Below are 20,814 nucleotides of genomic sequence, written 5' to 3'. Positions count from 1 at the left end.
ACATTGTTAGAATAATTCAAAGTTATCTGTCAAATCGTACACTTCAGGTTAATTATCAGAACTCCAGATCTGAAAGACTTCCTGTAAGAGCTGGTGTTCCTCAAGGCAGCATTTTGGGACCAATATTATACAATATTTTTACATCTGACTTACCTGAGCTACCTCAGGGATGTCAAAAATCTTTGTTTGCGGATGACACAGGCCTCTCCGCCAAAGGACGAAGCCTGCGTGTCATCTGTAGTCGATTGCAAAAAAGTTTGGATATTTTTTCTTCATACTTGCAAAAATGGAAGATTTCTCCTAATGCTTCCAAAACTCAACTAATAATATTCCCACATAAACCAAAAGCTCTTTATTTGAAACCTTCAAGTAGACATGTTGTCACGATGAGAGGGGTTCCAATAAATTGGTCAGATGAAGTTAAGTATCTAGGGCTCATGCTAGATAAGAATTTAACTTTCAAAAATCACATTGAGGGCATTCAAGCCAAATGTAATAAATATGTAAAATGTCTCTATCCCCTTATTAATAGAAAATCAAAACTTTGTCTTAAGAACCAGCTGTTGATATTCAAACAAATTTTCAGGCCAGCCATGTTGTATGCTGTACCAATATGGACTAGCTGTTGTAATACCAGGAAGAAAGCTCTGCAGAGAATTCAAAATAAAATTTTGAAAATGATTCTGAGCCTTCCTCCCTGGTATAGTACCAATGAGTTACATAGAATATCCAATGTTGAAACATTGGAACAAATGTCAAATAAAATAATCAATAATTTCAGGCAAAAATCGTTACAATCTTCTATTGCCACGATTAATGCGTTATATGTTTAGGTTAAGTTAGGTTAAGTATATTAAAAACTTTTTTTTTCTCTTATAAGCAGGTGAAATCAACTCACCTGTAAAAAAACTGAACTGCTACGGCAAATGAAATGTAATATGTTGTTAACAAAATGTTAATTAAATCTTAAATTTGTTTTACCAAATTAGGATGATAGTGTTGTCAAATAACACAGAACACCTAGATATAAGAAATGAATGTAATGTTTGGAATGATACTAATAAAGAAATTAAAAAAAAAAAAAAAAAAAGGAAGGAGTTGCTCCGGATGTTCAAATTATACTTAAAAAACTAAAAAACAGTATCTTGTATGAATTGTTAGCTAACTTTTTCATTCGAACAAATATCGATCTATAAAATGTATTTCGTTAGTTAGTCTCACCTGGCCAAAATATATTGTAAAACAAGAGGCCAAATAAAGAAGGGCTGAATATATAAAAAATAAGGGAGTATACAAATCAACTCGATAATGATTCGAAATACTTTTTGAAAATAAGACAAATAACAAAAATTCTATTCATCGTGAACAAAAGTTTTTTTGTTATCAGCTATTGTTTCTTTCAAACACAATCTCACTGAATCTCAGGTTGAATACTCACAAAATACTGAAATAAACGCACAGAATCTTTCACAGGGTTCTCAGAGTACAGTATATAAATATGGCAGAAAATCCTGAATCTTGATCTTGATCTTGGTCTTACATAATACAAGGTTAATTTTCGGGTGGATTTTTTTTCGTGGACTTCTTCACAGCTAGGCAGAATATTCAAAACATCTAAATCTGCGAAAATTTATCACAGAACTCTGAACACAATTTTTAAAGAATTTCATATCAGTGAAGAAAAACATAAGTTATTTAAGAATGATTTAGCACTAACCAATTGTAGATCGCTTACAGTATAAGTTGCAATCTTCTAGTAAATTGTGCGAGTAATTTACTAATAATAAGTACTGAGAAGCTGCTGCTGCTAATGAATAAGCACTTCGTAGCGAATTTGGCGTTTGTTTCCTAACGCCTTTTTGTTAATTAATAATAATATTGTCTTGACAAAAAACAATTTTTCAACATTTTTTTCTGCTTCCACTAAAAAAATAAAACTTTTTTTAGTTATATCCAAAAGATATGACTACCGTGCAAGCACCATGTTCTGAACGGTTAAGAAAATCCAATTTAAATAATAAAATCCATAAATTATCAATTATTTAAAAAATCATATCTATCATAAAAAATCTGACGCATGCATGTTTCTAATTATGGACGCCAAATACATCAATTATTATGGACAACAACGAACTTTACGTATATTTGTTGGAAAAACAACTTAACCATGTATTTTAGTTTTGAAATGTTACAATGAATCATGTTTTGAACTGTCCGTTTACTATTTTGGTTGTAAAATTAATGAATGTTCAACATGAGGAATAAGGCGCTGTCTATAATATGGTACTGGCACGGTAATTTGCTTCCATTTATTGTAGGACTCTTAACAAAACAACTAAAAAAGCCTCTGCTTTTTTTAAGCAAATGAAAAAATAGTTAGCACATTATATTCAAGAGATTTAAACAACATTTTTTAATGCTATGCTCGGGAGTTTCTCACATGCATCTCATGAACAACAATTTGAATGAATTTCTTCAAAACATCTTTAGGATAATCTTCAACAGTTCTTCAGAAATGCTATCTTGTACACCTTCTATTGCTATATACCAAATATTTTAATGATTGAACCAAGGGGTGGATCACTTGTTCAACGTACATCGAATGTACATCAATTTGCATCAGATGCATTTTTTGAACATTCAAATCAATTTAGCCCTGATCTGCAACATCGTGTCGTGCTATAGTAACGCGTCGTTGTTTGTTTTGAAAGTCTTTACAGTTTTACTTTTCCTCATAAAATAATTATTTATTCATTTATTTCAGATTGATCTAGAAAAAAAAAATATAATATATTTGAAATATATGCATGAACGGTGCCGTTTATGTATATGTCTCTGAGGCATCACATGTCTGATTACAGTGCTGTTAAGGAGCAGGAGTAACCGGAAAGTCGTTCCCGAGAAACGAAAGTCTGTGCCTTACTGGAGACGAATAGAATTCCACTTAAGTTCTTGAATTAAAACCTTAGTGTAGCAATAAAAACTGTGATAATTATTTGTTCAATTAGCTTGTTTTATTCCCTAGACTGTTGATAGAGGACAGGTAGAGTACGATAAGCTCCAGACCCACGTTTCCCAACTTGCAGACTCCCGGCCATATAGAAAAATCGTGAGACAACCTTCCGTGGCCGCCTAAGTTGGAAAACAAGTCGTTGAATAGTAGTTTACGTAACAAGTTGCAGAATGACGATTTTTACAGCACGAGTCGTACATTTGTCCAACGAGGCTTGCCGAGTTGGATAACTACGACGAGTGCTGTAAAAATCGAGTTCTGCAACGAGTTGCGTACAACATTTTTTGCAATTTCGTAGAACACCACTGGAGGGTATCAGAAATAACATCTGGATGCTTGCACCATAATTTTGCAATTTCTGAAAATAGTTGGGTAATGAGTCATTACGCAACTCAAAACAGTTGCGTAATGAGAAAGCGTTGCGTAATGAACCATTACAGCACTGGTTTCAGTTAAGCAATGACTATTCCCGCACTGCATACTTCAGTGTAGGAAAGTAGGCCGTTCCATGACAGATTGGCGTGATGAAAAACAGCCTATTACGATGAGAAATTGCAAAAATATTTATTCTTCCTCCTCATGATAAAACCTAGGACGATAAAACTATTACTTCAGGAAACATTGCTTTGAACTTTCCATTACTATTTCTTTGACATGTTCATACAAAAATGTTTCGTAGCTATTGAGTTACTACCTGTGGAGCAGATATTTTTAGGCATGTTGTAATAATTCTGTTCATGTGAAAGGGCAAACATTAGACTGGCGGGATATAAGCGTATTGGATCATCAGGGTCATAAAGCACATAAAACAGCCACTTCCGGATGTACTCATGCTTATAACAGTCATAAAGCTGCGCTTCCCCGTAGCTGAAGTCCACCTTATCATCAACCTTACTGTCTACGGAGAGATTTTATCCTTCTTGATTAAGCCGTTACCCAAACGTCGATATCAGATTCTCATTCTACTGCACATGTACTAAATGTTTTTAGTTCCTCTGGTCAACCATTTTTGAATGAGTATGGGAGAACGATTTTGACACTTTGACAAAATCAACAACCAATTGTTGGAGCAAGGCATGAATTGCTTTTTTGTCGAGTGTGCATTTAAGGGGCCTATTTTGTAAATCGAACAGATTCATGTGACTCGTCTGTATTCATTGTCGATCAAAGCAATCATGCATATTTCAGATGTCACTCGTCGACTCCCATAGTAATCCAGTCACATAGAGTGACAACTGTCGAAAAACTCGAGTGACAGAGCTGAGTCGAGCGAATTTTTTGGTCGACAGCGACTCCAGTCGAGTCATTTTGATCGACTCGACTTATAAAATAGACCCCTAAATGCATATAAATACATGAATTTTTTCCGATTCATCAGATGCATCAAGAGTGATCCACCCCTTGGATTGAACACTTAAATCTCAACATGACATTTTTCGTAGATTTCGATGATAATTTCAGTACTCGTCCTAACATTTTAAAAATAATCTTTAATTGCAATTGACTTATATCCCAAGTAACCATGCTGCTGAAGCGACAACCTTTGCATATGAATGGTATACATAAAGCTAGCATTGTTGTATAACTTCAATTAAAGTCGATTTAGGGCCCTATTTTATAAGTCGAGTCGACCAAAAACGACTCGACTGGAGTCACTGTCGACCAAACATTTTGCTCGACTCGGCTCTGACACTCGAGTTTATCGGCAGTTGTCACTCTATGGGACTGGATTACTATGGGAGTCGACGGGTGACATCTGGAATATGCATGCTTACTTTGATCGACAATGACTACAGGCGAGTCACATAAATCCACTCGATTTGTAAAATAGACCCCTTAAAGTGGGAAATGGTCTTTCTAGAGCCATGTTGATGATATAATTTATAACACTAACTTTACATTTGTGGAGCCCTTTCTTTTTTTTGTCGGTAGCGATAGGGGTAGTACTGGCACTTTTAGTCTGCCCTAAACTCCTTCCCAGCATTTCCTTTTTAAGCCTCTATGGACCGATGCACGAGTTCACTATTTGACGTTTTAGCGGTGCCGTGTTATTTACGTGACCATGGCAACTAGTGAATTTGGCACCGCTCAAACGTCAAATTAGTGAACTCGTGCATTGGTCCATGGAGGCTTAAAAAGGAAATGCTGGGAAGGAGTTTAGGGCAGACTAAAAGTGCCAGTACTACCCCTATCGCTACCGACAAAAAAAAAGAAAGGGCTCCACAAATGTAAAGTTAGTGTTATAAATTATATCATCAACATGGCTCTAGAAAGACCATTTCCCACTTTAAGGGGTCTATTTTGCAAATCGGCCACATTCCCCGGGGCACCTGGAACCTACTATAAAGTGGTCATGGCAGCCGGTGATGCTGGAAATGCTTCGGAAAGCATAACCTTTAAAAATCATGAAGTTTGATATGGTTCCGGATATGTTCCTAATTGACCATTTCCCCCAGGGTACTTGGAACCTTCTATAGTGTAGTCTGTGCATCTAATGGTTCTGAATATGCTGCAGGAATCATCATTTTTAAGGTTAGTGTCCGCTTGGATATAGCTCCGTATAATATTAACATGATTGGAAATACAAACATGACTGACCATGCTTTCAAGAACCAGTTTTACGGAAATGGTCATATTTCTCAAGATTTCCAACCAATCTTAATGCGTACGGTGGCATTCAACTTCCTATTAGTTCTAGTTTCTAGGAAAATTGCAAACATCTATCGAACTTTACACTGCACAAAAATAGAAGCGACAGAAAAAATGACATTTGGACATGACCTCAGAAAATCCGGAACATCTCCGGTGTCCAGTGGCCAATATGCATGGCCAAGGAAGTTCCTAAAACTGGACCAAATTTGCCGTCGACTGCTTTCAGATGCATCCAATTTCATCCAATTTTGCCTATCTCAATCATTTTGCCATATATATATGCATGCTTACTTTGATCGACAGTGGCTACAGGCGAGTCACATGAATCTGCTCGATTTACAAAATAGACCCCTTAGTTTTCATTATTTTTGTTGCTGTACTATTCAAACTACGTTTTAGCACTACGATCAAGAAAGTTACAGTAAAAAAAATACTTTGATCCATTCTTCTGCACTCACTGTCATTATGAACACTTTTTTATCATGCATGTGTGAATGACTAGGCAATAGGGTAAATTATGTATTTTGGACAGTCTAAGGATATGTATGGAAGCGACGATCGGTTAACTGCCTTAGACACTAATATTTTATTACCGTATGATACTTATATGCTTAATGTATCATTGTTTTTTGAGTTTCTGGAGAGAAAAAGCTTACAAACTGTAGCATTAGCAGCCAAAATAGCGTTTTTTAATTGCCTGTCTGTTATACATTTCGGACATCAAATATACATTTTGGACACCCTCATGTGAATATAATTTGGACAGGGCGTTATCTCACTATTTATTCAATGATTTCTTAAAAATACGATCATATCATAATGTTTGAAGAGTTTTCATGTGACTTATGCATTTTTTCGCTCATTGGATGTGTATATTAGTGATAATCAATCATTTCATTTAATGCAAGCAAATATCATCAGATCCACGAAATACGCCTGCAAGTATGCATGCATGCATGCGACATTCCAGTGCGTTTCGACAGATGGCCAAATTATATCAACTGAACAAAAACCGTACTCTATTTTGGACACCACCTGATTTATGCCTTATATACTCATGTTAAGATTTTAGATGAACTTAGCTTCAATTTTAGACATATTTTATCATACTGCCACCTTTAAACATTTTATGAATGCCTATTCTGAGCGCTATTATTGCGTTTAATGTTTGTTCTTGAAACGTACATCCTCTTGCATTCGTAGGTTTCACAGGTGTTCTGTTGATTCAATTTACAATTTTCATATTTTTGAAGCCAATTTGTAATTGTTATGAAAATGGCCATCATTAATAAGTAGCATAGTGTATTAATGATGCAATACATGATTTTCCGTACATAAATTCCTCATCATCTCATCGTAAATAAGCATAGAACAACCTGTTCGCGCACAGAGCGAACGTTTGTGAATATTTTAACAGTTATCACCCTATCGCCTTACACCCTATTATTGAAACACGCACTACCCACCCGAATGGCAATGATTATGTATTGGCTGGCGGCTGACGAGCGAAGAGCGGCGGCTAACCACACCAGCAGATGCGACGACCAACATCACCCGGACTGTGCATGGAAGGAGACGCGACAAACATGTAGGAACATGTTTGCTACGTTCCACCGACCAATGGCAACGAGGCTTACACGGATTGGTGGATGGCGATTCGTGGAATGCTATATAAGTGAATGAGTTTGTTTGTGAATCATCAGTTTTCATTAAGCCATAGAAGAATAAACATCGGTAGAAGTTAAGTTGAAAAGTTTCTCCTTCATCTTGGACAGCCGAATTAAAAACAGCCTTTTAGAAGGCTTTTGAGTTGTTTTGAGAATATTCACCGAGTCGAGCTATCGTCAGCTGTTGTCCCCGCTGGCACTCTCTTCAGAGGAAGGAGTTGCCCATCCGTCAAGTGTCCGTGATCGGACACTTTTGGTCCATTCGAGCCGGATCCCCGAGCGATCCGCATCTGCGTGTCGTCAATCTGACGATTGAGACATCCGCACCGATACAGTCCGCTTACCTCTGTCGCCAATCTGACGATTGCGACAAAATTGTTGCTGTGACGATAGCCGACGGAGTCATTGGAAAAAATATTCCTTGGTTGTCCGAGAGTGAATCGAACGAAGTGAACGAAAGTAAGTCGCGCGCGAGTGTGTCACAGTGCTTGTCCGATATTTTAACCCGCAAGTAAACCGCGCGCGAGTGACCCCGGCGTGATCGCCTAGTGATATTTTCTGGACGTGTCCGAACACGTTCTGTTGTGTGGTGCGAGGGAGCGCATCACAGTACCTGTGTAAAAAGTGAAAGTGAACCAGTTGTCCGAAAAGTTTTAACCCGCAAGTAAATCGCGCGCGTGTGGTACAGTGTATGTCCGATACTTTCAACCCGTATCAGTTCGCGCGCGAGTGCATCGAAATGCCATTGGATCGCACACCGTCGAAAAGTGAAAAGCAAGGCACAATGCAGGACATTTCGACTCTGGTGTTTCATCGTGGACAGGCGAAGGCGCAAGTTACGAAGATTCGTAAGGCTTTGGATGGAATGGCTGGAGCTGGATCCGATCCTCCGAATATGGCTATGCTGGCTGTGTATTCCAAGAAACTGGATCGATTCTACGAGGAGTATCGCCAGTATCATGAGCAAATCATCGGGCTCATTTCCGACGAACGGATGGACGAGCAGATCGAAGCGTACGATTTGTTCGAAACGCAACACACTGAAACGTGTGCGTTGCTTGAGGCAATTGTGCAGTCAATCACTGCCACTCCAAATGGTGCTCAAAGGAATACACACCAGGCACAGGACCCTCCACGTATAATTGTACAGCAGCAGCCGTTGAAGGCACCGATCCCTTCCTTCGATGGGAAGCCAGAGAACTGGCCACGCTTCAAGGCCATGTTCCTGGATGTCATGCGAACATCAGCCGATTCGGACGCCATTAAGCTCTATCATTTGGACAGAGCTCTGGTCGGCACTGCTGCCGGGATAATTGATTCGCGCACGATAAGTCAGAGCAATTATGCCCATGCGTGGAAAATCTTGGAGGATCGATTCGAGGACAAGCGAGTGATAGTGGACATCCACATCAACGGCCTGCTGGAATTGCCGAAGATGCATCGGGAGAACGCGAAGGACCTGAGAGCGCTCATCGACAAGGTCACTCAACATGTGGATGGATTGAGCCTACTCGACGAAGAGATGACCGGATTCTCCGAACGCTTCGTGGTTAATCTTCTGGCAGCGGCACTGGACAAGAACACGAGGCTTCAATGGGAAGCTTCTATACCCCACAAGCAAATTCCAAATTACAAAGACACCATCGATTTCCTGCGCAACCGTTCTGCTGTGCTGGAGCGCTGGGAAGCATCGTTGACCAAACCGTTTGCCACAGCAAAGGCATCGTCGTCCGTCGGTAAGCCCAGCTGTCATCCGAACAACGTATTCAATGCTTGTGCAGCAACTATTTTGGATCGGACTTGTAAGCTGTGTGAATCGGGAACTCATCCGGGCAACAAGTGCAAGAGATTTCGAGGAATGACCGTCGCTCAGCGCCTAGCCAAGGTAAGAAGAATAAGAGCATGTTTTAACTGCCTTAGGGTGGGCCATAAAGGTAGTGCGTGTTCGTCACCTTACACCTGTGCTAAATGTCAAGCACAACACCACACTCTTCTTCACTCCAACAAAACGATTTTGCAGTCCGCTTCTAAGTCTGAAACAGCTTCCACCGCTGTTATAAATTGTTCCGTGAACACATTGAGAGCGCATAAACCTGAGTTGCGTAAAGCAAGGCCTTCTCGCTTGAACGATTCTGTAGACAATCGACTATCGGAGCTCCTTAAGAATCTTGACGATACAAAGTCCGTTTACGGTAATCCACAACGTTTGAAATCGTCCTTCGGAATCGCCAAAGGTTCGAAGGAGTTTTATCATTCGGATGTTCGTTATCCTTCCAATAGCTTGGTTCAGATACCTTCGTATTGTTTCAAGAAGGTTTCTGGAAAGCCTAGTCCTCCATCTTTGTATAAATCATTAATCTTTTCGCCCGGGGAGAATGTTCGCGCACAGAGCGAACGTTTGTGAATATTTTAACAGTTATCACCCTATCGCCTTACACCCTATTATTGAAACACGCACTACCCACCCGAATGGCAATGATTATGTATTGGCTGGCGGCTGACGAGCGAAGAGCGGCGGCTAACCACACCAGCAGATGCGACGACCAACATCACCCGGACTGTGCATGGAAGGAGACGCGACAAACATGTAGGAACATGTTTGCTACGTTCCACCGACCAATGGCAACGAGGCTTACACGGATTGGTGGATGGCGATTCGTGGAATGCTATATAAGTGAATGAGTTTGTTTGTGAATCATCAGTTTTCATTAAGCCATAGAAGAATAAACATCGGTAGAAGTTAAGTTGAAAAGTTTCTCCTTCATCTTGGACAGCCGAATTAAAAACAGCCTTTTAGAAGGCTTTTGAGTTGTTTTGAGAATATTCACCGAGTCGAGCTATCGTCAGCTGTTGTCCCCGCTGGCACTCTCTTCAGAGGAAGGAGTTGCCCATCCGTCAAGTGTCCGTGATCGGACACAACCAGCCTGTCCAAATTTTATGCATGTCCAAGTTATATACGTTACCCTAGTGTTTATATTCGGATACCGTGAACCCCCGTTAATTTAAACGGTACCTCATGCAAACCGTCGGGGTTCATTTTTAATTTGAACTTCTAGTCACCCTAGAACCGTGTTTTTGGTTACCTCTGTGGAGACCCATTTCGTTGGTCACCCTATCACCTGGTTGGAGTGTAGAGAAAACGTCAGTTGAAAAATAATCAAAAGAATTGTAACGTTTGAAATCGAACGGCTAATAAAAATAGTTATAGTTTCAATCGTCTGCCTTTATTATCACTCGTTCTCGTGTCCGGTTCCCACACCTCTTTTGCTGTTTTGTTTTGATTCTGCGCTCCGTTCCACAGCGTTCCATTTCACTTTACTCCGTTCCACGAGCAAAATTACGTTTGAACCATTTTTAATCTGAACGATGTGCAAATTAGCGGGGTACAAATTAAAAAGTGTTCAGATTAAATGTGGTCAAACCAACGGGGGTACCCGGTATATGATTGCAATATATTTATTATAAAATCACTATTAGCACCCTCACAATCATTGAATTTAATAACGACGAATGTAACGCACAGTTCCACCAAACACCCATTCTTTTATTGCATTATAAAACGATTGATCACACGTTGGCTTCGAAACTTAACCACCATTACTGATTAGTGCACAGGATACTAATGCTCGTGTAAACGAACTGAAACATCAACAACCAGCACTGGTTTATTTACTGTGCCCTGGCGGTCCCTCTGTTCGAAGAGAACCTGATAATATGTCGAAACAAATTAATAGATCCTCCGCCTGAAAGCAGTCGTTTCATGATAAATCATGAACCGTTGGAGGTGTGCCAAAGTATTGGGGAGGTGATATGTTTCACAGACGGGTATTATTATGGTGCACCTTTTACTTTGGCACCGTCAAACCCTGCACAGTGGTCCAGGAATCAGTTTTACGCGGAAAGATGCATTTTGAGCTTTAGAATGAAACATTAGACAAAAACGGTCTTCTACAAAGTTGTTTGTATTAGTTAAGCCCTTTATTTGGTGTTATTGAAAATTAGGGTGGACCACATTTTCATAGAAATTGTATAACTAACTTTCTTATTTGTAGAAATTATATTATACATGCTTCAGCAAAGTTGTAGACCATTCAATTTCAAGCAACTTTGCCAAAAAAAGTTTTTTTGTATCTCTTAAATTGATCGATTTAGAGCTTTTTTCCTACGGTGACATAGGGTGGTCCGAACAAAACTGGTTTTCTGGCTCTAGAGTTTTCAATTCAAATTTCTCATCAAAGTAGTCTAAGAAACACTTTTAGAGCTTTGAAAAATGCGTAATTTGGTGAGTGAAGAAACTCGCTATCTCCTTCTGTTTAGGAGTTATTGTTGTTTTTCTCTCAAAAACATGCCTACTTTGATTGTGAATATCTCTGATTGGGGCAAACATAAAAAATATCTTTTGACGGCATTCAAAAGACAAAACAAAATTGTATATTATATCAAAATATTACAGATGTGTTATTTTTGTAACTCTAATAAAATGCCTTGAAAAACAAAGGATTTTAAGCAGAAAAACTTTAATAACTTTTGAACTAAAATAGATATCATCAATATTTTTGCATTAAAATTTGCGTTTTTTTAAGTTCTTAAAGTCGTTCATAGACCACTTTGACGAGAAATCCGAAATAAGAAAGATAGGGCTCTAAAACTGTTTTGAAGATTTTCATAGCATGTATTTCTTTATTATTTTGCATTTTGGGCATGAAAATGAAATTTTAGACAAAAATGATCTTCTACAAAACTGTTTCTGAAAATATAAGCTTACATACTGTGTCATTTGAAACTAGGGTGGTCCACAATATCACACATATCATTTAATCAACTTTTTTATTTGCAAAAATACTGGTATATGCTCTTAGGCAAAGCGGTAGAACTTGAAATTTTGATCAACTTTTCTAAAAAAAAGTTTTTCTGTAGCTCAAAATTTGACCAATCTAGAGCATTTTTTCCTAATCATCACAGGGTGGTCCATCAAAAATAAGTTTTTCAACTCTAGTTTTTTTAATATATTTTTCTCGTCAAAGTCGTCTATGAACGACTTTTAGAACTTAACAAAACGCAAATTTTTATGCAAAAAGATTGTTGATATCTATTTTAGTTCAAAAGTTATGAAAGTTTTTGTGATAAAAAATATTTGATTTTCAAGACGTTTTATTAGAGTTACAAAAATAACACATCTGTAATTTTTTGATATAATATACAATTTTGTTTTGTCTTTTGAATGCCGTCAAAAGATATTTTTTATGTTTGCCCCAATCAGAGATATTCACAATCAAAGTAGGCATGTTTTTGAGAGAAAAACAACAATAACTCCCAAACAGAAGGAGATAGCGAGTTTCTTCACTCACCAAATTACGCATTTTTCAAAGCTCTAAAAGTGTTTCTTAGACTACTTTGATGAGAAATTTGAATTGAAAACTCTAGAGCCAGAAAACCAGTTTTGTTCGGACCACCCTATGTCAACGTAGGAAAAAAGCTCTAAATCGGTCAATTTAAGAGATAAAAAAAAACTTTTTTTGGCAAAGTTGCTTGAAATTGAATGGTCTACAACTTTGCTGAAGCATGTATAATATAATTTTTACAAATAAGAAAGTTAGTTACACAATTTCTATGAAAATGTGGTCCACCCTAATTTTCAATAAAACCAAACAAAGGGCTCAACTAATACAAACAACTATGTAGAAGACCGTTTTTGTCTAATGTTTCATTCTAAAGCTCAAAATGCATCTTTCCGCGTAAAACTGATTCCTGGACCATAGTGCCCTGTGATCGTGGCCAGGGAACTTTACATTTGTGGAGCCCTTTCCCATTCTAAATCCACTCTAACTGAATTTATACAGTAATGCTAGCTTTATGTACACCGTTTATATGAGTAAATCTGTGCCTTTATCTCGTTTATGCCGGACAACGAGAGCTACAACGACGTGGACATCTTTGAGAATCTAACGCAATTCAAAAGAATGATCCTAAATTAGGTTTTATAGAGTGTGTTAAATGTTGTTCTATCGACATACAACTTCTTGTATTGTCGTCCGATTATTGGGTAACCCTGTAGGACTATATACAACGAAAAACGAAATGAAATACAATACATAAATATGCATGAATTACAACTTGAGCAGCATGGTTACTAAAATTTTAATCACATACAAACTTCCATCATGAAAACAACATTGATGTAAGGCGCCCAAAGGGAGGTTTGTCAAAGGCGCTGTGAGGCTCGCTACGGCTCTGCAAAGACTACCGATATCTATATTATCGATTGACTCTATCTCATCATAGGACTAACTGGAGTAGAATAAACAAAATTACCATTTTTTGTACTTACTTTTGCTGCTACAAATTGGCGTTCCTTCAGCTAAGTCCTCGGGAGAAAACGGTTGCGACTTATGATTGTCTCCGGATACATTCGATGCTTCTTGCTCGTCAGAACTAAATCTTTGCTCCACTTTTATCGACGAAATAGTTGCTGCATTCGGTTGTTTTCGCATGTTTGGAAATTTCTGGAAAATGTGGAAGCACTCCAGAAACTTAAACTTTTCACGGTGTTGTTCCGCATAGCGCCGAATGGCTTTTTCTAGAGCCTGGTCTGGATCATTTTCATGTTCTACGACGGCATTGTAATGTTTAAAAAACTTTTCAACTGTACGTTGAATTTTGACGAATCTGTTGTGCACTCCTTGGACGGTGCGAGCTTTTAATTCTGGATTTTTCGAAACGGCATGATGGTAAAGAGTTTGCCAAAAATTGAATGGCACCAATCCACACGCATTGCAGTCTAGCTCTTCGATATTTTTCGCATGAACCCAGGAAAGGCAAATATGCACATCGTTTTCAATTGTAAAATTTTTACCTCTAACTTGTTTTTGATTACTCTCGGATGTATTTTGGGCTGTAATAAAGTAGTCAGCTATAAGAAAAAAGAAAAGTATATGAAACATAAGACTCACAGTATTGCACAACACATTTGCATTTTTTTTTTTGATATTCCATAAAAAAAATCTTGGCAGTTTTGGATTGGAGTGGCTAGAGCTCAGTTATTCAGGAATCGATTTGAACCTGATACCTGATACTGGGTATCGACATCAAAGTTTCAAAATTCTGTAACTTCGTAATCGTTCGATCAATTCTGTTGAAATTTTCAGGAAATGCAAATAGTTATATTTTTATATAAGTTATATTTTTGTTTAATGCATTGAAAATTTGAAATTCGTTGATGGTTGTATGGTATATAAGTTCATCTTCTTCTTTCTGGCATTACGTAATTTACGTCACCACTGGGACAGAGCCTACTTCTCAGCTTAGTGTTCTTATGAGCACTTCCACAGTTATTAACTGAGAGCTTACTGTGCCAATGACCATTTTTGCATGCGTATATCGTGTGGCAGGTACGAAGATACTTTATGCCCTGGGAAGTCGAGAAAATTTCCAACCCGAAAAGATCCACGGCCGGTGGGATTCGAACCCACGACCCTCAGCTTGGTCTTGCTGAAAAGCTGCGCGTTTACCGCTACGGCTATCTGGGCCCCTATATAAGTTCATCTTACTGACAATTTTCAGAAGTTTCGGTCATCAAAAACCTCCCATGACTGAGAGAACAAAACGACCGAAAATACGTAAGTTCTTCTCCTTTCAGGAAAGAACTGCACAAAACGTGTCTTCAGCAAACTACTCAATACATAACATTCAGAAAAAATCGAAATAAATAACTATTTGAAGCATATTAGTCCCTCATTTGTTATCAACCGAAAAAGTTATAATTACATTATTCACGTTTGCTGAACGTAAAGATGAAGTTAACTATTATTTTTTCTATATTCTTTTACCCCATCGTACCTATTATATTATATATGTAAGACAACGATTTACCTTCGTCACTGATGCCGACGCTATTACTTTTGGAAATGTTTATCCCCCTTTGCTCATTATCCATCATTACGTTTGCTTCAGCTGGAATGTCGTTTGAGTTAATTTCGGGCAAATCCTGGAACTTCGGATGTTGCTTCAATATCAAGTAGCAGCTTAGAAACTGAAAGTTCGCCTTTTGGCTTTCTTTGTAGTACTGCAACCCTTTCACCAAAGCCGTTTTGGGATCCTTTTCCTCTCTGATAGCCACCAGGTAGCAATCGGCAAATTTGCGAACCCTGCCCTGAATTATCGTAAGCCTGTGGCGCAATCCGTCAGGGGATCGTTTTTCGAAATCAGGATCATGGAAGATGGCATGCTCGTAAAGCGTGTCCCAAACGTTGAATGGAACTGATCGGATTTCATCGGTTGCCGCGCCCTCATCGCCTAGCTCCTCTTGCCGTTTCGCGTGAATCCACGAGCGGCAGATTTGCCGGTCTAATTTGAGGGTAAAATTTTTACCTCTGTTCCCCCGACTGCTGCATTCGGATGGGCCCGTGGCCATTGCGTAAATTAGTATCAGACGTCGAAGAGAATAAATCTCAGGGAACACGTATCGGCAGGATGTTTCTGCAGGAATCAACCACTATTTGCTTTTCACAGATTTCACATTTATGTTTATAAATTTAGAAACAAATCGTTGTTTAAACAATAAAATTCTTGAAACGCGAAAAATCGAGTTTTTTTATAAACAAATCTTTTCAAAACAAAATTGCTAGGGATGTTCCGGATGTTCTTTAAGTAAAAAAATGATGTTTGAAATCGATCACACGCTAACAAGTTTTAACACAGTTGTTGATTCTTGCTCTTGTGAATGTTGTCGAAAAATGAGTAAACTCAGTTCATGTTGCAAAGCGATCTTCAGCACACTAATGCGCATCACACACTACGGGCGTTTTAGGGTAGGTGTACCAGTTATGGACTTCGCTATTTCGCCATACGGTATTACTTGGATATTTTCACATTTTTGAAAGATTTTGTGTGTTGTATTAGTACACACTTAGATTTTATTACCGAAGTCGGTAAACTTTTACTGGGTTTTTGAACAGCAGAGTAAACTCAGTAAAATTTAACTTTACCGAACGATCCGTAAAGCAGAGAATTCCCGTGATGTCAAAAAATACCGTGTTAGTCAGTAAAATTATCAATAGAAGAATACCGGCTTTTTCAGCAAAATGAGTTTTATTCACATTGGATTACTGAATTTCTCAGCTATTAAAACCATACTCACACGCAAACAAATTTTGTTGTATAATCTACCAAATCCATGGTAGAATTAAGAACTGTACCAACGATATTCAACCGACTACAAAAATCTGTTAAGTTTACTATAATCTGGTGAAAATCACTGAGCAGTGCAGTAAATTTGACTATGTCCATAGTAGCATCCACTACAAAGCATTGTATTTCAGTCCGTGACACCCACCGTACAACACAGTGTGGTCAAAAGTATGATGCTAAACTTCTCAAATCAAGAATGTTTCTAGTCAAAAATACTACAACTCTGGTTAAATCAACAGAAGAAATTTTCTTGTGTAGTGATGTTGACTACCCAAGTAACCATGGAGCATTATATCATTGCATATATAATGTAGCTGCATTGCCGTAAGCCTACTATTAAAGTAGTTTAAAAGTGGAAAAGGGCCCTTTTACAGTTGCACTAATGCAAAAACGACGATAAAGCAATGGGTGGTCCATCAAAAATAAGTTTTTCAACTCTAGTTTTTTTAATATATTTTTCTCGTCAAAGTCGTCTATGAACGACTTTTAGAACTTAACAAAACGCAAATTTTTATGCAAAAAGATTGTTGATATCTATTTTAGTTCAAAAGTTATGAAAGTTTTTGTGATAAAAAATATTTGATTTTCAAGACGTTTTATTAGAGTTACAAAAATAACACATCTGTAATTTTTTGATATAATATACAATTTTGTTTTGTCTTTTGAATGCCGTCAAAAGATATTTTTTATGTTTGCCCCAATCAGAGATATTCACAATCAAAGTAGGCATGTTTTTGAGAGAAAAACAACAATAACTCCCAAACAGAAGGAGATAGCGAGTTTCTTCACTCACCAAATTACGCATTTTTCAAAGCTCTAAAAGTGTTTCTTAGACTACTTTGATGAGAAATTTGAATTGAAAACTCTAGAGCCAGAAAACCAGTTTTGTTCGGACCACCCTATGTCAACGTAGGAAAAAAGCTCTAAATCGGTCAATTTAAGAGATAAAAAAAAACTTTTTTTGGCAAAGTTGCTTGAAATTGAATGGTCTACAACTTTGCTGAAGCATGTATAATATAATTTTTACAAATAAGAAAGTTAGTTACACAATTTCTATGAAAATGTGGTCCACCCTAATTTTCAATAAAACCAAACAAAGGGCTCAACTAATACAAACAACTATGTAGAAGACCGTTTTTGTCTAATGTTTCATTCTAAAGCTCAAAATGCATCTTTCCGCGTAAAACTGATTCCTGGACCATAGTGCCCTGTGATCGTGGCCAGGGAACTTTACATTTGTGGAGCCCTTTCCCATTCTAAATCCACTCTAACTGAATTTATACAGTAATGCTAGCTTTATGTACACCGTTTATATGAGTAAATCTGTGCCTTTATCTCGTTTATGCCGGACAACGAGAGCTACAACGACGTGGACATCTTTGAGAATCTAACGCAATTCAAAAGAATGATCCTAAATTAGGTTTTATAGAGTGTGTTAAATGTTGTTCTATCGACATACAACTTCTTGTATTGTCGTCCGATTATTGGGTAACCCTGTAGGACTATATACAACGAAAAACGAAATGAAATACAATACATAAATATGCATGAATTACAACTTGAGCAGCATGGTTACTAAAATTTTAATCACATACAAACTTCCATCATGAAAACAACATTGATGTAAGGCGCCCAAAGGGAGGTTTGTCAAAGGCGCTGTGAGGCTCGCTACGGCTCTGCAAAGACTACCGATATCTATATTATCGATTGACTCTATCTCATCATAGGACTAACTGGAGTAGAATAAACAAAATTACCATTTTTTGTACTTACTTTTGCTGCTACAAATTGGCGTTCCTTCAGCTAAGTCCTCGGGAGAAAACGGTTGCGACTTATGATTGTCTCCGGATACATTCGATGCTTCTTGCTCGTCAGAACTAAATCTTTGCTCCACTTTTATCGACGAAATAGTTGCTGCATTCGGTTGTTTTCGCATGTTTGGAAATTTCTGGAAAATGTGGAAGCACTCCAGAAACTTAAACTTTTCACGGTGTTGTTCCGCATAGCGCCGAATGGCTTTTTCTAGAGCCTGGTCTGGATCATTTTCATGTTCTACGACGGCATTGTAATGTTTAAAAAACTTTTCAACTGTACGTTGAATTTTGACGAATCTGTTGTGCACTCCTTGGACGGTGCGAGCTTTTAATTCTGGATTTTTCGAAACGGCATGATGGTAAAGAGTTTGCCAAAAATTGAATGGCACCAATCCACACGCATTGCAGTCTAGCTCTTCGATATTTTTCGCATGAACCCAGGAAAGGCAAATATGCACATCGTTTTCAATTGTAAAATTTTTACCTCTAACTTGTTTTTGATTACTCTCGGATGTATTTTGGGCTGTAATAAAGTAGTCAGCTATAAGAAAAAAGAAAAGTATATGAAACATAAGACTCACAGTATTGCACAACACATTTGCATTTTTTTTTTTGATATTCCATAAAAAAAATCTTGGCAGTTTTGGATTGGAGTGGCTAGAGCTCAGTTATTCAGGAATCGATTTGAACCTGATACCTGATACTGGGTATCGACATCAAAGTTTCAAAATTCTGTAACTTCGTAATCGTTCGATCAATTCTGTTGAAATTTTCAGGAAATGCAAATAGTTATATTTTTATATAAGTTATATTTTTGTTTAATGCATTGAAAATTTGAAATTCGTTGATGGTTGTATGGTATATAAGTTCATCTTCTTCTTTCTGGCATTACGTAATTTACGTCACCACTGGGACAGAGCCTACTTCTCAGCTTAGTGTTCTTATGAGCACTTCCACAGTTATTAACTGAGAGCTTACTGTGCCAATGACCATTTTTGCATGCGTATATCGTGTGGCAGGTACGAAGATACTTTATGCCCTGGGAAGTCGAGAAAATTTCCAACCCGAAAAGATCCACGGCCGGTGGGATTCGAACCCACGACCCTCAGCTTGGTCTTGCTGAAAAGCTGCGCGTTTACCGCTACGGCTATCTGGGCCCCTATATAAGTTCATCTTACTGACAATTTTCAGAAGTTTCGGTCATCAAAAACCTCCCATGACTGAGAGAACAAAACGACCGAAAATACGTAAGTTCTTCTCCTTTCAGGAAAGAACTGCACAAAACGTGTCTTCAGCAAACTACTCAATACATAACATTCAGAAAAAATCGAAATAAATAACTATTTGAAGCATATTAGTCCCTCATTTGTTATCAACCGAAAAAGTTATAATTACATTATTCACGTTTGCTGAACGTAAAGATGAAGTTAACTATTATTTTTTCTATATTCTTTTACCCCATCGTACCTATTATATTATATATGTAAGACAACGATTTACCTTCGTCACTGATGCCGACGCTATTACTTTTGGAAATGTTTATCCCCCTTTGCTCATTATCCATCATTACGTTTGCTTCAGCTGGAATGTCGTTTGAGTTAATTTCGGGCAAATCCTGGAACTTCGGATGTTGCTTCAATATCAAGTAGCAGCTTAGAAACTGAAAGTTCGCCTTTTGGCTTTCTTTGTAGTACTGCAACCCTTTCACCAAAGCCGTTTTGGGATCCTTTTCCTCTCTGATAGCCACCAGGTAGCAATCGGCAAATTTGCGAACCCTGCCCTGAATTATCGTAAGCCTGTGGCGCAATCCGTCAGGGGATCGTTTTTCGAAATCAGGATCATGGAAGATGGCATGCTCGTAAAGCGTGTCCCAAACGTTGAATGGAACTGATCGGATTTCATCGGTTGCCGCGCCCTCATCGCCTAGCTCCTCTTGCCGTTTCGCGTGAATCCACGAGCGGCAGATTTGCCGGTCTAATTTGAGGGTAAAATTTTTACCTCTGTTCCCCCGACTGCTGCATTCGGATGGGCCCGTGGCCATTGCGTAAATTAGTATCAGACGTCGAAGAGAATAAATCTCAGGGAACACGTATCGGCAGGATGTTTCTGCAGGAATCAACCACTATTTGCTTTTCACAGATTTCACATTTATGTTTATAAATTTAGAAACAAATCGTTGTTTAAACAATAAAATTCTTGAAACGCGAAAAATCGAGTTTTTTTATAAACAAATCTTTTCAAAACAAAATTGCTAGGGATGTTCCGGATGTTCTTTAAGTAAAAAAATGATGTTTGAAATCGATCACACGCTAACAAGTTTTAACACAGTTGTTGATTCTTGCTCTTGTGAATGTTGTCGAAAAATGAGTAAACTCAGTTCATGTTGCAAAGCGATCTTCAGCACACTAATGCGCATCACACACTACGGGCGTTTTAGGGTAGGTGTACCAGTTATGGACTTCGCTATTTCGCCATACGGTAT

General features: G+C 38.0%; 1 protein-coding gene across 5 annotated transcripts in view; it reads right to left on the bottom strand.

The window, feature by feature from the left end:
* The window catches only part of LOC5570730, a 47,669-nt gene extending 27,067 nt beyond the window's left edge, over nt 1-20,602 (bottom strand). For 3 of the 5 annotated variants that reach the window (XM_021843845.1, XM_021843848.1, XM_021843849.1), the window contains exons 1-3: nt 19,833-20,602; nt 18,292-18,873; nt 13,661-14,242 (exon numbers count right to left, since the gene is read on the bottom strand). In XM_021843845.1, coding sequence (XP_021699537.1) covers nt 13,661-14,242; nt 18,292-18,873; nt 19,833-20,373 — 1,705 coding nt within the window. In that variant the 5' untranslated portion in view covers nt 20,374-20,602. Of the gene's footprint in view, nt 1-13,660; nt 14,243-15,201; nt 15,972-18,291; nt 18,874-19,832 lie in introns of those variants that run through there. The other 2 variants (XM_021843847.1, XM_021843850.1) reach the window with 2 other exon arrangements.
* Nucleotides 20,603-20,814: the final 212 nt, after the last annotated feature.

Source organism: Aedes aegypti, chromosome 2 (assembly GCF_002204515.2).
Source record: "Aedes aegypti strain LVP_AGWG chromosome 2, AaegL5.0 Primary Assembly, whole genome shotgun sequence".
In the NCBI taxonomy this organism is placed as follows: domain Eukaryota; kingdom Metazoa; phylum Arthropoda; class Insecta; order Diptera; family Culicidae; genus Aedes; species Aedes aegypti.
The sequence above is the reverse complement of the archived record's forward strand: the minus strand, read 5'-3'. Positions and strand labels throughout refer to the sequence as shown.